General features: G+C 43.4%; 1 protein-coding gene across 1 annotated transcript in view; it reads left to right on the forward strand.

The window, feature by feature from the left end:
- LOC137893839 (reelin-like) overlaps positions 1-17,125 on the forward strand; it is a 68,983-nt gene that overhangs the window by 21,957 nt on the left and 29,901 nt on the right. The window contains exons 3-4 of the mRNA XM_068739279.1: positions 6,807-6,945; positions 15,204-15,274. Of these exons, the coding sequence (XP_068595380.1) occupies positions 6,807-6,945; positions 15,204-15,274 (210 nt within the window). The remainder of the gene's footprint in view (positions 1-6,806; positions 6,946-15,203; positions 15,275-17,125) is intronic.

The following is a 17,125-nucleotide window of genomic DNA, read 5'->3' on the forward strand; positions in this document are numbered from 1 at the left end:
CAGAGCACAAAGCTGGCTGTCCTCCACTGGGTGCTGCTCCACAGGCCACACACCACTAACACTCAGCAAGCTCAGTCACTCCAGCCATGAGGATTTACACACACACACACACACAAGCACAACCACACATCATGAAGCCGAGTTTTAAACAGGCCTCTGTTTCTCAGAATAATTCTACAACAAAACAGGGAAATTCCAAATTCCAACCCACTTAGAATTTGTTTCTTTCTCCTATCAGCAGTTTACTCACGAGATGTTATTGCGGAATTCTAGACGTGTGGCAAAAACAGTCTAAAATTCAGCAGGAAACTGAAAAGTGTGGGGATCAAACATGTTTTAAACAGTTCCAAGACTTCTGTTTAACTAACCAATTAGTTTATTACAAGCCATTGGCGTGTTTACCATATATGATGTAGTATTCTCAGTCATTATATGTGCAAAATCTGTACGGCCAATGGCTACAGCCACAAGAGACAGAGAGACAGACTCGGTTTCTGACCAGCTGAATTCACTGCTGCAGCGCATTCTGTGACAAACGTCCATGCATTTGACTATAATATATGTTTGTACATATATGAGCCCGCCTTTGAGACGGATTGCCGGGGTTTCACGGAGATGAACCTCATTTATCATGCAGGGTGGGGCTAAAAAAAAGACACACACACACACACACACACACACACACACACAGAGCACTTGTTTGATTTAGAGCAACATTCATTTCAATTATGACACATTAGTTCAGGGGGTACACATTATACTCCACTGGTGTCCCTGTGTCCCATTTATCATTTGTTGCCAGTTCAGCTTGTTGCACTCAATCACTAAAGGAAAGCATTAGAACTATTAGGCAACCTCAAGAAATGAAGTAAGTCATTATTTTCTTCACATGTGCTATTACAGATATTTACTCGTTGAAGTATTTGTATTAAATAATTGTTCATGTATGAAAATATGTTTCTCTGTACTTCCACACTGGCAGCTCCTAAAATAAGCCTGAGCTTTGTGCGTTTGTGTGTGTGTGTGCGTGTGCATGCCGAGTGGGTGTGTGCAGCCTTGACTTCGGGAGTGTATAGAATAGATGAGGCCTAAATGACAGAGCCATTGTTCTGTGAATGTTCGCATTCATATATGCATAAGAAGAAAATTGCTTGTTGGATGAATACATAGCGACATTTTGTCCACGACAAATCGGTTCTTTCACAGAGCATTCAATTGAACGTACTTCACATGGAAAAATATAATAATGTAAACATATACATGCACATAGCAAGTGTTTCATACACTCTGATCCCATACAAACATGTACAGCTCAGCGGCCCCCCAGGTGTCCTTCGCTGCCAGCTAAACTCTTTTATTCATGTGGCAAACGTCTCTCCCTCATATTTTCCCACAGCGCCTCTTACTCCCTTTTCCCCCTGGGCTCTGGAATCTTTCGCCACCCATGCTAACACACGACTTCCTCCCTGGCATCACAGTGCCGGACCCCTGCCATCGCCAGTCACGCTGCCAGCGCGTCGCTATGGCAGCGTGACTGGCAGATGCTGAGATGGATGCCAGTGTGAGCCAATTGCAGATCGGCGCTGGGTTGTCGTTCACCAACAACCCTGGAGCGGTACGGACGACCGATGTTGGGAGGACGGGGTGAATGCGACGCAACAGGCGCACACAAGCACACATACGCACAGAAATGGATCATTCAGCAGCACAAAAGCGCCTGGGGTCCCTCCTCAGGCTGTCAGTACTGTTGTGATGTATCATTTATGTCACCATTGTGTGGAATGCTCTTTAAACATGTTGACAGAACCATTATTCTGGCCTGTGACAGATTCCCATGCATTCACAGGCACACATTAATGCTCCACTTGGCTTATGACAGCTTTCTTAGAATTACTTCATAAAATATGAGCCTTTCATGAGCCTGCTTTCCAAATTACCTGGGGTACATTGAATGTCTTGGTCTGAGCAAATGGGAGAATTGCTTATAAATTATTTATATCTGAATGATTGCGTAAACACACACAACTGAAAATGAATCTGTGTTGTTTAAATAAGGCTCAGGAAGTAACCCAGTCTGCTTGCATCACATTATACTGTTCATTAACCCTTCTGTTTGTTTTGATGCATCTCTGCAGACATCCAGGCCAGGTTGATGGAAGCGCACTTGTGAAACATGATTGTGTGTGTGTGTGTGTGCCTTCGCATCAAAGGTGCCGATCAATCCAATAATGACAATCGCTACCATTAAACAAATGTCAGCTAACTTTACTTAGTTTACTGTTGGAAGGGAGGAGACAACTAGATTCCTCTCACCGTTCACTCTTAATCTAGCAGAATGACACTATGTCTCAGAAACCATTAGTCAATAATGGTATAGTCAAAATCAAACAGACAGATCAAACTAATTCCGTTGCCCGCAAGCCAAGGACAGTTGTGAAATGAGAACCGAATCCAGTATAGCTGTTTGATACTGAGCAGATGTCAAATGGTGTGTATGAACTCCAAATGATTCTGGTAAAATGTGCAAATCAGTTTGAATGGTGTGTCTCAAATCCTCACCACTCTGCCACAAAACCCATCAGCTCTAATGCCATTCAGACCGGCTCCTGCCGGTTCGACAGTGCGAAGTCGCTGCCAAGCTGAGCCACCGACTGCCCATCTGCTCCATCGGGGAAAATTCTCACTCCATCTATTTGATTCGATTTGAGCTTGGCTGTGGAAAGCTCATTAGCTTTTTGCAACATGAGCTATGAATGACAGATTAAAAAAAAAAAAAACGCTGTCCTTAAACAGAAGGATGTTAGAAAGGACACAACCAGGTGCGAATCGAAGTGTTTTCATATTTAAAAGATGTAAGAGCAGATGGGAAGTGGAAATTTAGAGAAGTTTGTTTTTTATTTTTTTATTGCAGACTGAACATGAATACATACGAAGCACTTAACTCCTAATTTCCTTTTTGTGCCAACCTTAAAATATTCAAGACGATTACCAGCAGAGTCTGATGGCAGGGTGACACGCCTCCAACCAACATATCCCTGAAATGCCTGACTCCTTTCTCGTGTGTGTGTGTGTAGGTGTGTAGGTGTGTGCGCGCGCTTGCATGTGTGCATACGTATGGAACTGTTGATGTGTCTGATTCTGTGATAATGAGCGAAGAAGCATGAAACGCCCCCCAAAAGACTAGTTTTAAATTCACATCTTATTTTCTGATCAGTAAGCTGTCAGTAATCTATTGACGTGAGGTTTGTCACATTAAATACTGCAATTTAAGAATCAGAGGAACTGATTGAATGAAAGGAGAAAATATTGACAGAAAAGAAGACAAACGCTAAAGTAAAATAATGTCTATCGCATCTTCCGGTACCAGAGACATGGTGGCTGAGTGAATGTTTGATGGTTTTGTTCTCAAAATGACTGATTGATGATGATGAATTGATCCACTAATCAAATGAATGGACAAATTGCTGCAGTTCCAGAGCACATTAATGGCTTTTGTATTTTAAGGATGAAGATAAGCCTTTGTTATTTATTTTCATTTCGCTATGACAAACAAGTCCAGCTCTCCTTTTCTCTCCTTCAACAGTAAAAAGAGGTTTATCGATCTTTTTATTTTTTTTCTAACTCCAGGTTCACCACACCTTCTTGCTTTACCGGAGCGTTGGGATTTGTATCGCATTAAATAGCAGGGATTTTTTTTTTTCTCCCACTCTGACTCCACACACAGGCATGAAAGTCTAGTTTTTCTATTTGCATTTTTATGCCCGAGTGTGTTTTTCAAGTGGAAATAGAAATTCTGTGAGCAGTGTCAAGTCCCAGCGCTGCTGTGTCCTGGAGTGCATCAGTCTGTCTTTTCATCTTCACCCAACTATAACGTCTCTGTGCATCGCTTCAGCCAAACCCACAGTTCTCCCCTCTCTTTCTACCTCTCTCTACCTGCTGTTGTTACCTTTATTTATTCAGTTATGATTAATATTGATTCTGATGTTTTACTTTCTTTTAATTAATTCAATCTTAATATTTTTTTTCTAAAATGGCAAGATTTATTTTACTTCACCATTTAACTTTAACAGAAATCAGTATGCGCAAATTAACAATTTACATTCCAACCTTTTGGATATAACATGTGGGGTGCCAGTGCTGTTTATTTTGTACATAAATGATTTAGATTCAATCTCTAAATCTTGGAAAAGTATACTATTTGCAGATGACACAAAAATATTTCTGTAATGAAGAACTGAGATCTGGACCCACAATACAGACAAGACAGAATGGCTGGTAATCAAAAACAAAATGGTTTATTATTTGAAAGTTGGAGTGGCTGGGCCTTTGCGAGGTGTCCAGAGGTTATACAAGCGAGTCGGCAGGACGGAGCGATGCAGGGACCAGAGGAATCACGGCAAAAAACACAAACTCATAGGCAAGCAGACAATCTGGCGATGAGCTGTGAACTGGGCCAGTGTTATATCCAGAGTGGAGAGAAGGTGGCTTGATTGCTGATGGCTGGCAGGTGTGCCGGCGAGTGGTGACTCCGGCTAATGAAGTGGCATTAAATACAATTTGACATGCTGAGGTTTCCAGTCCAGTTGTGATAATTAACACATTTACATTTGCAGCCCTGGATGCAACATGAGTGTTTCTAATCGTGGTTAAAGAAAGTCCCTTCAGAGCTGCTGTTGTTGCTGCTGCTGCTGTTCCTTGTACACAAAGATGAGCGACAGCCCTCCGCATGAGAATATCCCTCTGAATGAGAGAGTAGAATGCTCAGCTTTTTGTCTTCACTGCTCTCTAGATCAGACATGGGCAAACTAAGGCCCGGGGGCCACATGCGGCCCGTTAGGCTTGGAAATACGGCCCGCCGAACTTGTCCAAATTATATCATAAAATGTTATTTAATTATAAACCTCATTCATTTTACCTTTTCCCCTGTAATGCTACCTGTAAAAGGCCAAATCCTTTCATGTCATAGCTTTTACATGCCTTTTATATTAGTTCACATAAACACTCCATCCATCTGTTCCCGGCCCGGCCCCTCTGTCAAATTTTAGAACCCATTGTGGCCCGCAAGTAAAAAAAGTTTGCCCACCCCTGCTCTAGATAGTGCTTCCACTGCCACGAGAGCTAAGCTTCCAATATGCACATCTGCAGGGATTCTCAAATTGCACCACACTAATGTGATGGAAAGATTCACAGTGCTTCCTCTTCTATTCTCCTTCAACAAAAATGGGACAATTAGTGCCAAAACTGTTGTCTTGATTGCTTCTGTTGCATGCGTGGCATGTACCAGTAAGCAAATTGGTTCTGGAAATGGCACTGCTTTCTGTCAGAGGCGGTTAGAAAGCGACGGACGTGTGCGTGCTTCTCAGAGTGCTGTGAAAGAATGGAATAGAAAAATAAATGTGGTAGTTTTGCATGCTGGGTGGTGAAGGAAGGGTGCTGAGAAGGCCTTTCCAGGCAAACAACGCTGGTATAACCCGGGATAGTAATGTGGCTTTCTGTGTCTTTTGCTGAGAGGATGTTTATTTTGAAGTAAATCACGGCCATTCCAAGGAGGGGTTGTAGCCGAGGTGATTAGAGAACAGCGGTGTATTAGTGGGTGATTACATCTCAGTCGGTTATTGCACATCAGCCGCTCCCACACGATGTAAAAGGCTTCGGCGCTCGATGCATCGTAAATCTGACACAACAGGCCCGTACGCTGCCTGCGCTCCCACGTAATGACACAAGATGTGGAAACTCATGAGGGTTGGACAATCATTCAGCCTGAACTCCAGTTAGGAGCTTGAAAAAAAAATGTACTCCTTTTAGTGTTCTTTTGTTTTTGTTTCGCAAACACATAAGGTAAATGCATGTTGCATCGGGAAAACAAAATGATACAGAGAAAGAATCGCAGACACAGCTCGCCAAGTCGAACAGAATCGCTCACGGGGCTGTCAGCATCGTGTGTATTTATGGATTCAATTTGAGAGGTCAGATTTATTACTGTCAGGAATGGGAGGAATTATTTGTCTTTGGATCATTTGTTTTTGTACCACACACACACACACACACACACGTATTGCATATTGACTTGTACATTTATTCAGGGATATTAAAACTCTGTTATAAATCATCACTGATTATTTTTTCAGTGAGTTGAGTAATGATGGGGGGGAAGAGAGGATTGTGTTTGCAGGTCTTACAGAGGGGAGATGAGTGCACATCTTCATACGCAGTTTTAAATTGAATGTATGTGACTTAGCGTCTCAGAAGTGGGACAGTTTCCCAGAATATCGAGCTGCTCTCTCTGTAAATGCTTCTGAGTTCCTCTTCCTGGGGTATACACTGTCGTGTATTTACTATAAATGATTAAGGCCTTTTGTACGACTGCATCGTGACTGATGAGTCCAACGGCGTCTTTGCTTTGCCCTCTGTGAAAGAAAGATTGTGTGGCATGATGTCATCCCATCGGTGCAATCATAGCCGGGGATGGACCCTCATTAATAGTATGCTTATGTAGAGTCAGCATGCTGAAATTCAGAAAAGAAAGAGAGGGTCACTAAAAAAAAAAAGAAAAATGATGAAAGGAGAGAAGTCGAGAGGGGAAAAAAGCAACAGAGATCGCGTAGATGAGAAGTGACTATGAGACAGGAAGCAAGGATGAAGGAAAAGAAACGTGTGGAATGCCAATGGGATGGAAAAAATAGCAGTAGTTGTAAGACATGCAATGTATATACTTTCCCTGTTGGCATGTACACCTTGAATCTAATACTCTGGGCAATGATTAAATCCTAGGTCTAATTCAGCTTCGACGCCGCTTTCTCTTCCAGGTGTGATGCCTGAGCGGCGGTACGGCGGGACCCAGTTTGTGTGCAGCGTGGTTGCGTCCCACGTCAGCCACCAGCCGTCCTCCAGCTTCAGCTTCGTCTGGATCGCCCCGCCGCCCGGCACCGGCTGTGTCAACTTCCTGTAAGTCATGCTCAGTGTGAGAAAACATCCAAAAGAAAATGGAAACGAGAAACTGTAGATGTGCAGCAGTGATGCAGAGACGGACCTTTACAGCTGCCTTGTATCCAACCTGAGACAAGGGAGTCTCAAGGGAGAATAATATCTATCTGATGCATTTGGACCCAGAGCGTTAGTGAGGTTTATCAGCTGACATCTTGGATGGCGTTCTCTCTGTCGGAGCCACAGATAGGACGAGACAAAGCCGACCTGCTAGAAAGAGCGTGTTGCTGTAGCTCCAATCCAGAGGAAAAGGTGCAACAGGTTCAACATTGATTTATCCCAAAAAATAAGATTTACAGTAAGTTTATCCACCTGAGCAGCGCTGGTCTTTGTCTCTTTTCTCACTTTTTCTCCCCTCCTCTGTCTGGTTTCGCTGTTCGTCATATTCTCTGTCTCTGCTGGAGACATCCTCCAACTCACTCTTCCTAATTCTCTCGACTGATCAATTATAGCCGCATGCTGCTAATCAGTCAAAATGCAATTAGCAGCTGTTGCTGCAGAAAGCGTAGACGAAAAGTCCAGTAACTCGCCCCCCCCCCCATAAAAAAGTCAGAGATGTTTCAAAAATCCATCCGTAAATAGTGGTATTACTTTGTCTTACTTCAACCTAATGAAAAGGTGTTTTTCGCATGCCAATATAAAATCAATATCAATGTCAAGTCCTCGCTTTTATTAGCAGCCACCCATGTTTTATAAAAACATGACTAAATTAAATGTTTTGGCAGTCCTCTCCAAAAAAATCCCTCAATAAATTCCTGGAGAGACGCGATAGACAATCAGGCAAAGACTTTTAGGAACAGACTTACAGAAAGATTCATTCGGGGATTTTGTTGAAGTGGCGCTGCCACTTAGACGATATCCACAGAGCCAAACACATTTACTGTTGAGCGTGAGTAAGTTTATGAGGATTGTGTGTTTCCTCTTTATTTGTGTGTCTGTGCATGTGTGTGCTATGCGAGTATCAACCCTCACGGGGTGCGGCGATGATGGCCGGAGCTGGCAGGGGGCCACGGCTCTATGACAACTGTGGCCCCCTTCGGCTCGCCTTATCAAAGTCGGTCAGTCACACTCCAGCTGGATGGAGAAGGGGTCCTGACAGACACACACACACACACACACACACACACACTTACTATCTCCGTCCTGTTCCAGTTCACCGCCCCATCTCTCCCAGTACCTTCCTCACCTCCATCCCCAGTTTGGGTTCAGCAACGGAGCTGTGGGAAAAATCCAACAGGCCGTAGAGGCACAGATACTAATTATATACATATGAGTTTTAGAGACATTCGTCTTGAACATGCAAATACATGAAAGCCTTTGCCCGCAGAATTCCCGCCTTGATTGATGAATAGATCATTTTCCACCGGCAGTATCCATGAGCATTTCAATTAAAGGCATCCCGTGTCCTTCACAGGGCCCCGAGTGCTCCGCTGCCGCATCAGTTTGAGGCCCGTGGGCTGTTTTATGGTCAATATTGTGGGAGTGTTTGTGGTAAATCACCACTAGCAGGAGGGTGATACAGTGCAGTGATGTAGGCATCCAGAAGAACTCATTTTCTGGCTGGCTGTAAATTGCAACTTAAAGAGAAGGGTAGGCCTTGAAGGGGGGAGGAGAGGAGGAGGATGGAGCATGCAGACATCCATAACTCAGCTCCGATCGGTCCAAACTCAGACGAGTCGATTAGCAGAAAATAATCAGCGGCAGAAATGCAGCAAACGTTCTTCAGCTTCTTAAATGCTGCCCTCCTGTTCAAACGACTCTATATTTGATTTCTGCATTGTTTTTGTTATAGAACCTTTGGATTCAGGAAATACTCAGATCTTCAACCTTCCGATTATCAACCAATCAAATGTGAAATAAGTTCATATAATAGAGACCCCGGGCAAACCCTTTCTTCCACACACAAAGTGTGTGTGTGTGTGAGGTTTTATCAACAGCAACAGCCACCTCCAGTGAAACACATTCAAACCAAACGTAGCTTCGTTAATTCTAGCAGGTGCTGTGCAGCCATGTCTGTGTGCTGCTTGTGTGTGTAAGAGATGTGTTTTGGAGCTGTGGTGTTTTGTACTGGACCCCCCAGTGGGTCTCATCTCGATGCCTAGTTAGGGATCGATTTAATGACTACAAGTGAGGTCCTTCCAAAATGTTCCCCTGAGGACACAGATGTCTGCTGATTTAGCGAGTCGCTGTTTCTTAAGGTCACGGCATTTGTTGAGTGTGTGTGTGTGTGTGTGTGTGTTTAAGTGCTTTTGTTTGCGAACACGTGTGTGTGTTTTCTTCATCGCTGCTATGTGCACTTTGCTCTAACTGCTCCTTGACAGATTGAAGCCACTTGTAAGATCTATTGGGAGAAATGTGCCGTGTGGCCTCCCTAAATCCGTCTGGTCTCATTTGCTGTAATTGAATTCCGTCGCTGAAAACATTCCAAGTGGTGTTGGTGCTGCCATCTGCTCAAAAACAGGCAAGATGAGTGTGAACGAAGTTCATTAAACACGCACTAAATGATTGTCATCATATATGGTTGATGCATGTTCACTGCTCCATGTGAGCGCATGGCTTTTAGCTGCTTTTGCGACAAGGCTCAGAAGTACTGGCTGAGAACGCGCTGCAATGGAAATCAGTGCTGATTTGATTGAGGCTGACCTTTTTATAATGTGAAAACAATGCGTCCTTGAGTTCTACCAGTCCGTCATTTCCTACTGCTGGCAGGATGATTGACAGCTTGCTATATAAACAGAGGTCAAAAGGTCACAAGGCAGACGTGAGGCCGACAGGTAATATATCTCAACTGGCGCCTAATTTCTCCTGGCATTAGTCATCATCATTGATTTCCTACTATCCAAGTCAATCGTTCAGTGGGTTTTAACATAATGCCACTCGTGAATGAGCTCCTCTCATCATTAACACAGGCTTGCCAGTGGCTGTGGCAGATTCTCTTCATGCACCGGTCCACGCAAAACGAAGCATCAGTTCTGGGTTGTACCGTTTTGGCCTCGTAAATACCCTGTAGAATACAAGGAAGGAACATGAAGCACGACAGAGCGTATAAATCTGATCTACTTTTATTTCCCCCCCTTCACAAACCAACAGGAGCTGCAAATCTGGCAAATCCTAGCCAACCAATATAATTCCAATTTTCCTGTATCACACATTCACATATAAAAAAAAAAGCAAGTCCTATATCTTTCATATTCTTGCACTTAACCTTTATGAAACTTTTAGAAGGTGTCAGTGTTTCGGAATATAAAGTAAATCATCAAGTTTTAGAGGCAAACCTTTCCCTGTTGGTGTTTATCCTGAAGGTCTCTGCATGCATGATGCGCTCTTATGTCCCAAGGGATGGTCCATGACCGCTGTAATTACAAGCACACACCTGCGTACACACAGACACACACACACACATAATACGCGCTGATCAATAAACACTGCCTTAATTTTTCCACATCACATCTGTGCTGTCACACACAATCACCACCAGGTCAACGACACATGTGCTGGCGCGGTGACCTCCTTATCAATTCTAAAGGAAGTAGTCCAGGACTGAAATAAAAGGTAAGGCACGACCTTTAGCAGAAGGAACCACACCCCAGGGGCCACATGTAGTTTGAGAGAAATGATTGCTTCTCATTCTGCCCTGTTTGCTCTTACTAATTTGGACCTTTGTGATTTATAGATTGCAGACATGCATTGCTGAGAGTCATCCGTCTTTGGTTGACTCTGGGTCGGTGTGGTAGATTCCTCTCCTCCCAGTTTGACCCTCTCTGAATCAGGAAGGACGGGAAACAAAGACCGATTGCAAAATTGTTTTCCTGATTAAATCCGCACATGAATGTCAACGGCTTTTTTTTCCATCACATTTTTACTCCTAATTGCTTTTGTTCCTCCCACCCGCTAGTAGTAGTCAAGGTTAATTGCCCCGCTCCTGGCTTTACTCCACAGCAGCAACACTTCTTCGGACTGTATGGACCCAGAACTCTCTCCTACCCGATGTTAACAAGCAGCTAATTTTCCAAACACCTCCCAAATCTCTCCTCTGTGGAGCTTCATTAAATTTGCATGTTCTCCAGAGATTATTTTTTTCAATTAAATAATTAAGGTATTGAAGGGTTTGGGGGGGCGGGGGGGTCATGTGATTCCACAAAGCCAATCACATCTTCTCATGCTTTGACAGACATAGAAATATCAAGACTCAAATCAAATTAAATTACAGAGCTCTTGAGCGGATGCTTGACGGGCCGCCCTTTCATCTCCTCTTTTATTTTGCCTCTCTTGTCGCTCGTCACATTTTCATTTCCCTGCCCTTCCTTTCTTTGACCCATCGTCTACTGACTGTGTTGCCATAACCACAGCTGGTCCTCAACATGGAAGATAAATCAACCAATTAAGGAGTATCATTTCAAGGGCTGGGTCCAAATACACCAAACCGCTTCTGGCGACGGGAACTACAGAACCATTGAAGCTCCTCATATTAATCATGATTACCAACGGGCCTGGTGAGCTGGGGAGGAAAATGAGCTTTTAATTTGGAGCTGTGGAGAGCGAGGTGTCTAAAGAGCAATGCAGCGTGTGCGTTCCCCACCCTCGGAAGTATTGCATGAAAAATACTAGCTTTTAAAACTTTTTAAATGATTGCTTCTCACGTGAACAGTGTGCAGCTTTATCTTCGTCTCCGTCGAGGCGAGGAAGAGGTTATATCAGACGGCGTTTGACTGTCTGTCCGTCCGTTAGCAAGATAACTCAAAATGTTCTGGACATATCCTGATTACATTTTAAGGAAATGTTGGGAATGTTGCCACGAATAGATGATTGAAGTTTGGTGACGATCCAGAAGAGATCCTCGATCCTCGATCACTTTGAAATCGTCATTAACATTACAGTCAATGGAGCTTCTAAATTTGTTCCTCAATATCTCGGTTGATTATTGACCGATGTTTATGGAATTTGACACAGTCATGTAGGGTGGGAATCTCTATTTCACGACCAAAATTAATCCAGATCAGATCCAGAATGACGTTAGGAAGAAATATTACATTAACATCAAACACCACATTTACAGATTTAAAAATCTGTTAAAAATACACATCAACTCTGATTCACTTTTACTTTTCATGGTTGGTGTATAAAAATACCAAGAACAATTTAGAGCCTTTTAATGATCCAGGTTAGCATGTGGATGGTGTAAATCCAATTAGGAGGGGAATGAGCTGCTCGGCAGAGGTCTGTGCTCTGAGTGCTTTTAAAGTATGCAGCCATATTTAACTACGCACATAAATATATTTGACTTTAAGGCACATTAACCATCAGTGTTCTCCACTGTGTGTGTTGGTGTGTGTGTGCATGGTTAGCAGGGATCTGCCAAGCTGGCCGACAGCAACACGTAATTGAACACAGAAGACATGTTTGGTAATTATCCACTCTGGGCCCTTTCGGAGTGTCTTTGAGTGACAGCATGTCCATCTGCATACATGTTAAAGCTTGCATGTGTAAGTGTGTGTGTGTGTGTGTGTGTGTGTTCTGGACCTCTGCCCTAACTTCCAAGCCTCGCCATTTGACAGCAGATTGCAGACTTTAAAAGACAAAGCCATCGAACTCCATTTTCATTTCTTCTCACCAAATCCCTTCCCCCTCATTTTATCCAGATCTCTCTCTCCCTCCCTCCCCATCGTCTTCACTCCCTCTCTCTCTCTCTTCCATCCTTCATATTTCCTCCTCTTGAGTAATGAAAGAGGAGAGGATGACACTTGTATTCACAAGATGAATGAGCCTTCATTTGAATCGGAGGAAGGGAGACTGGAGAAATAAAATAAACATAAACACTCTTAGCTCCTTAATTACTTTTTTCCCCCCTAAAGAAAGTCAAATTAACATTTAGATGTTCAATAAATGTTTTGTGCTGTTCTGCGTGCGTGTGTGCGACTCCTTGCATGGAGCCGGTAATGAGAGGCACACGCTGAGATGCCAGTGGAGTGTGACGGCAGGACAGACGCTGCCGTCGCGCGGCGCTGATCACAGACTCTGCAGAATAAATGCCCTCTCCTGGCTACTGTCTTAATGGCACGGCACCTTATTAAGTCACACAGTCAGAAACACACTTTCAAAGGTGCAGCACTGAGAGACCAGCTTCTGTGACGTCATGGTAGATGCATCTGTGTCTTCTTTCCCCAACATAAAAAGACAGTAACAGTAAACTGTAGTCATTGATATGTCCATCTGTCCATGTTCAAAGTATATCTCACAAACTGTGTAAACTAGTTCCACCAAACTTTACATTCGTATTTCTACGGTAGAATAGTATAGAAATATGTGTTGCTATCTTTACCTGAGTAAAACTTCTGAATAATTATTCCAGCACCCTAACCATCACTGGGCATTGTTCTCCTGTGTGGTTTAGTAAGGGTTACTGTCACAAATGTGCTCAGCGAGCATAAAGGATGTGTGTGGGGTCAATTGTGCTTTGATGGAGCCCCCTGGCACTCTTCAGAAGCTGTTTAGTGAACCTGAGCCGAGACTGTGATGAGTAAATATTTAAGGTCCTTGTTCCTAAATTCCCCCCCCCCCCCCCCCCCGCTGTTCGTTAGGCGCCATCATTTATTTATGAGTACCAGACTAAAATTAGTTTCCGGCCAATTCTCAAATACAAGTGTAATAATTAAGAATGTTTTCTCCCCAGCTCTTTACTAATTAATTATGAGCACTACTAATTATTCATGAGCTGAGATGAGTGAGTAAATTCCTTAGCACCAATAAAAGGCCCGACTCTGCATGTTGGGCTGGGGGGGAGCGTTTGTGAGGTTTGAGGCAAAATCCACGGGACGGACAAACAGAGAAGAAGATATTTAAAACATATCAGTCCTCTTTTAAGTATGTTTGAAACAAAAGCATGAAACTCGGTTACACGGCCCTGACGTATCATAACCATCAGGGCCGTGAGCTTTTGTCCTCGATCCCACCCAAACTCTTTCCCCCCCAGAATGATGTAATAGAACCTTTACCGGCCATCTACTGTATACTATTGTCACATTTTGTTATTGCCACCGACTAAAATGAGCTACAGAAGGCTTCAAGGCTCCAAAAGTTTACAATCTTTTTCCCATTACTCAGTTCAGGGACTCTGCCTATTGCTGCCTCTTTCATATTTCATCACTCCATGTGCCTGTGTTACGGGTTTCGACTTTAATCTCTTTATTCTCGTTTTTGTTACACTGCTGTTAGCATTGGGTTATTATTAATGATAGGAATGACCATTTGCACTCTATAGCTGCTTTGTCAGCATCTTTACTAATGTCACTGCTACTGAAAACAAGACTAGATCTCATTTTACATGCTAGATTACAGCTGAGAATAGGAGATCTCAATGCAGTTCAACCCATTTCACCTTCTTATATTTTAAAGCTCTCGACTGCCAAATGAATAATGCATTTAAAGCCACTGGATGGATATTTCATATTATATTCTGTACAGGCAACATACAGTTAGATTTACACTTGAAGAATGCTGAAAAGGATGGGATGGATAAAAAAAATACAGAGATCAATAGAAGAGTTTAATCTCAGAAAGGGTTTGTTACACAGAAAACAACCGACACTGGCAGAGGTATTAGGCAAAAGGCACGGTCACAAATCAGGCAAAGATTTTAGGAACGAGGCTATGGTGGTGGCTGCGGTGGCGGCATGGGAAAAAAGGCTGGAACGTGACTGTGAGGTTCAATGAACTGGCAGAGGGTTGAAGACAGAGGGAGGGCTAAGAAGACAGGGTGACGAAGGGAATGAGGAACAGGTGTGACAATCAGAGCAGGTGTGTCAACGAGCGGGAAAGAGGTCAGTCACAGAACACATGAAATAGTGCAACACACAAAAAGATAACAGAAAAAACAGAAACATGACAACGCTTATTAAAATCCTAGGATTTTGAAACCCACACTAGACTGAGAAAATAGAAAGAAAATAGTATGCAATGGCAGTTGGAGGGAGTGCAGTCATTTTGACAAGACAATAAATAATAATGAAATTCAGCTGTGTATGAATAATAAGCTGTCCTGCTCATTGTGTTTTCCCCACGTATGTGGAGAAGCTCGTACTTCCTTCAGATTTTTGCATTAAATGTGCATAAAACAAAACGTGCACCTTTATGTCTGAACACATGTTGCTTTAGAAGGAAATAGTGCCACCTCTGTCAGTTGGTTAAGTATGATCAACAATCCTTTTCTTTCTCTCTCACAGAGCCACAGCAACGTATGGAGGCCAGATCATTTTCAAGGATGCTCTGGCCCAGCAGCTCTGCGAGGCAGGAGGTGAGTGGCGGCTGCAGGCACAAGAAAGATATTCAGATATTCCGATTTATGACAGAAACATGCATTTGCTGCACCTGCAGACCGACATTTCTCTGTGAAAAACACCTATATGTTAAAGCACTTATATGCACTGACATATGTGCTATACTCCCCAATTACTGTCCATCAGATGCACAGATTGTGTCTCAATGACACAGTATTGATGATGTGTGTGTTCTTTCTTTGACAGTAGAATTTCAGCAATTTCTGGCTCTCTTTTTAATGATGCAGCCAAAGCCAGAGATATTTGGATGTCCTATATTGCCAGCTTAATTTCAGCTTATGCTAAACTCAAGCCCCCCCCCCCCCCCCCGTCTGTCAGAGATTTGCGCTTTCTGGCCGACACTTCTAACATCCACTTTCTGTGACAACCTTAAGTAGCTATTGACAGTGCAGTCCCACTCTGAATGCTGAGTGGGTATAATTGCTTGTTTACAGGAAAGAAGCATCCTTCATCAAATTTGACTTTAATGGTGAAAGTAGAGAAGTACACTAACTGCTGCTGTGGCTTCATGGGAAAACAGCTCATCTACTTTGTCTTTATTTACAAAGTTACCTCACTGACAAGTCCCAGAGGACAAATGTGTCCCTCGGCAGGTCGTTGGAGACACTGACGGATGCAGCACATGCCGAGCACAGTCCTCAACTTCTTGGCTCCGCGCCTGTGTTTCGAAGAGACGAGGCGTTTGAGCCCTCAGTCAGGCCGGGAAGAAAGGGCGACGAAGGGCGGAGATCAGCAAGACTCTTCTGACTCCTCGCCTGAGAGCTCGTCCTCTGCCCCAGTCTTCTCTCTCTGCAAATGAAAAATCCACAGCCAACAACAGTCGCTTGTTCAATGCCAAGGCCCTGCAGAAGCACACTGACACACGACTGCACATGTCAGACAATTTAGATTGAGAGATTTAGACCTATGGGGTGGAAAGTGCAATCTGAAGAAAACACAGCGGTAAACAGGTATGGGGGGGTTAGGAGAGACAGGGTGAGGGGCAACTGGAAAGGTCATGTTTTGCAGCTGTTATGAGTGTCTGCTGGAAATATCGAAGTATTTAAGCATAATTAACAAAAGCAATGAGGAGGGGATGGTGTGGATGTGAGCAGGTGGCTGACCTTGCTGAGGGCGAAATCTTTAGACAGGCAATAATGAAAGACTCTTTATGTTGCTGAAGTACGTAATGAAATCCGAATTGCAAGTGAGGAACGAACACGCCATAGGCGGAAAGCAAAAGCAGGCAAAGAGATGAAAGGGAGGGGGGGAGCAACGGAATAGTCTGATCAGTTTTTGGTATATTGTGAAATCAAAGACAAACAGAAACGAGCATCGTTTTTTTTCTCCACTCCGCTGATCTAACATTACGTAGTCGGTTCCTTTTCCTTTTCCCAAGCCGAAACCTGCAACTTCAAAAGAGCTTTTTCAGATTAAAAAAACATGAGCCTGGAATAGACAAGGCTCTTTAGATGAAAATGAAGCTCAAAAAAACAACTTCACATTGAATAAAAGTTGCAGTGGTGCAGCTAAAGCTTGCATTTCTATAACTTGGGACCAACGGCAGAGGCAGAGGTTCGTTGATTTTTACTCACGGCTGGATGAAATTGGCTAGCATCCTGATTTTAGCAAGATCATGGTAAAGTAAGTTTAGCAAAAAAGTTATGTTAAATCTAGGCATTAGCAATCAAAGTGGAATAAAAGATAGGGGGGGTGCAGTTCAAGCCGCTTCAGAAGTTCATATGCTTAAGACGCTAGCTTTGAAGAGCTGGAGAGATTAAAGTTATCTAAAGGAGGGTCACGATACAAGACGGCGAGGGAGTAAAGAA

Source organism: Brachionichthys hirsutus, chromosome 5 (genome assembly GCF_040956055.1).
Source record: "Brachionichthys hirsutus isolate HB-005 chromosome 5, CSIRO-AGI_Bhir_v1, whole genome shotgun sequence".
NCBI lineage: Eukaryota > Metazoa > Chordata > Actinopteri > Lophiiformes > Brachionichthyidae > Brachionichthys > Brachionichthys hirsutus.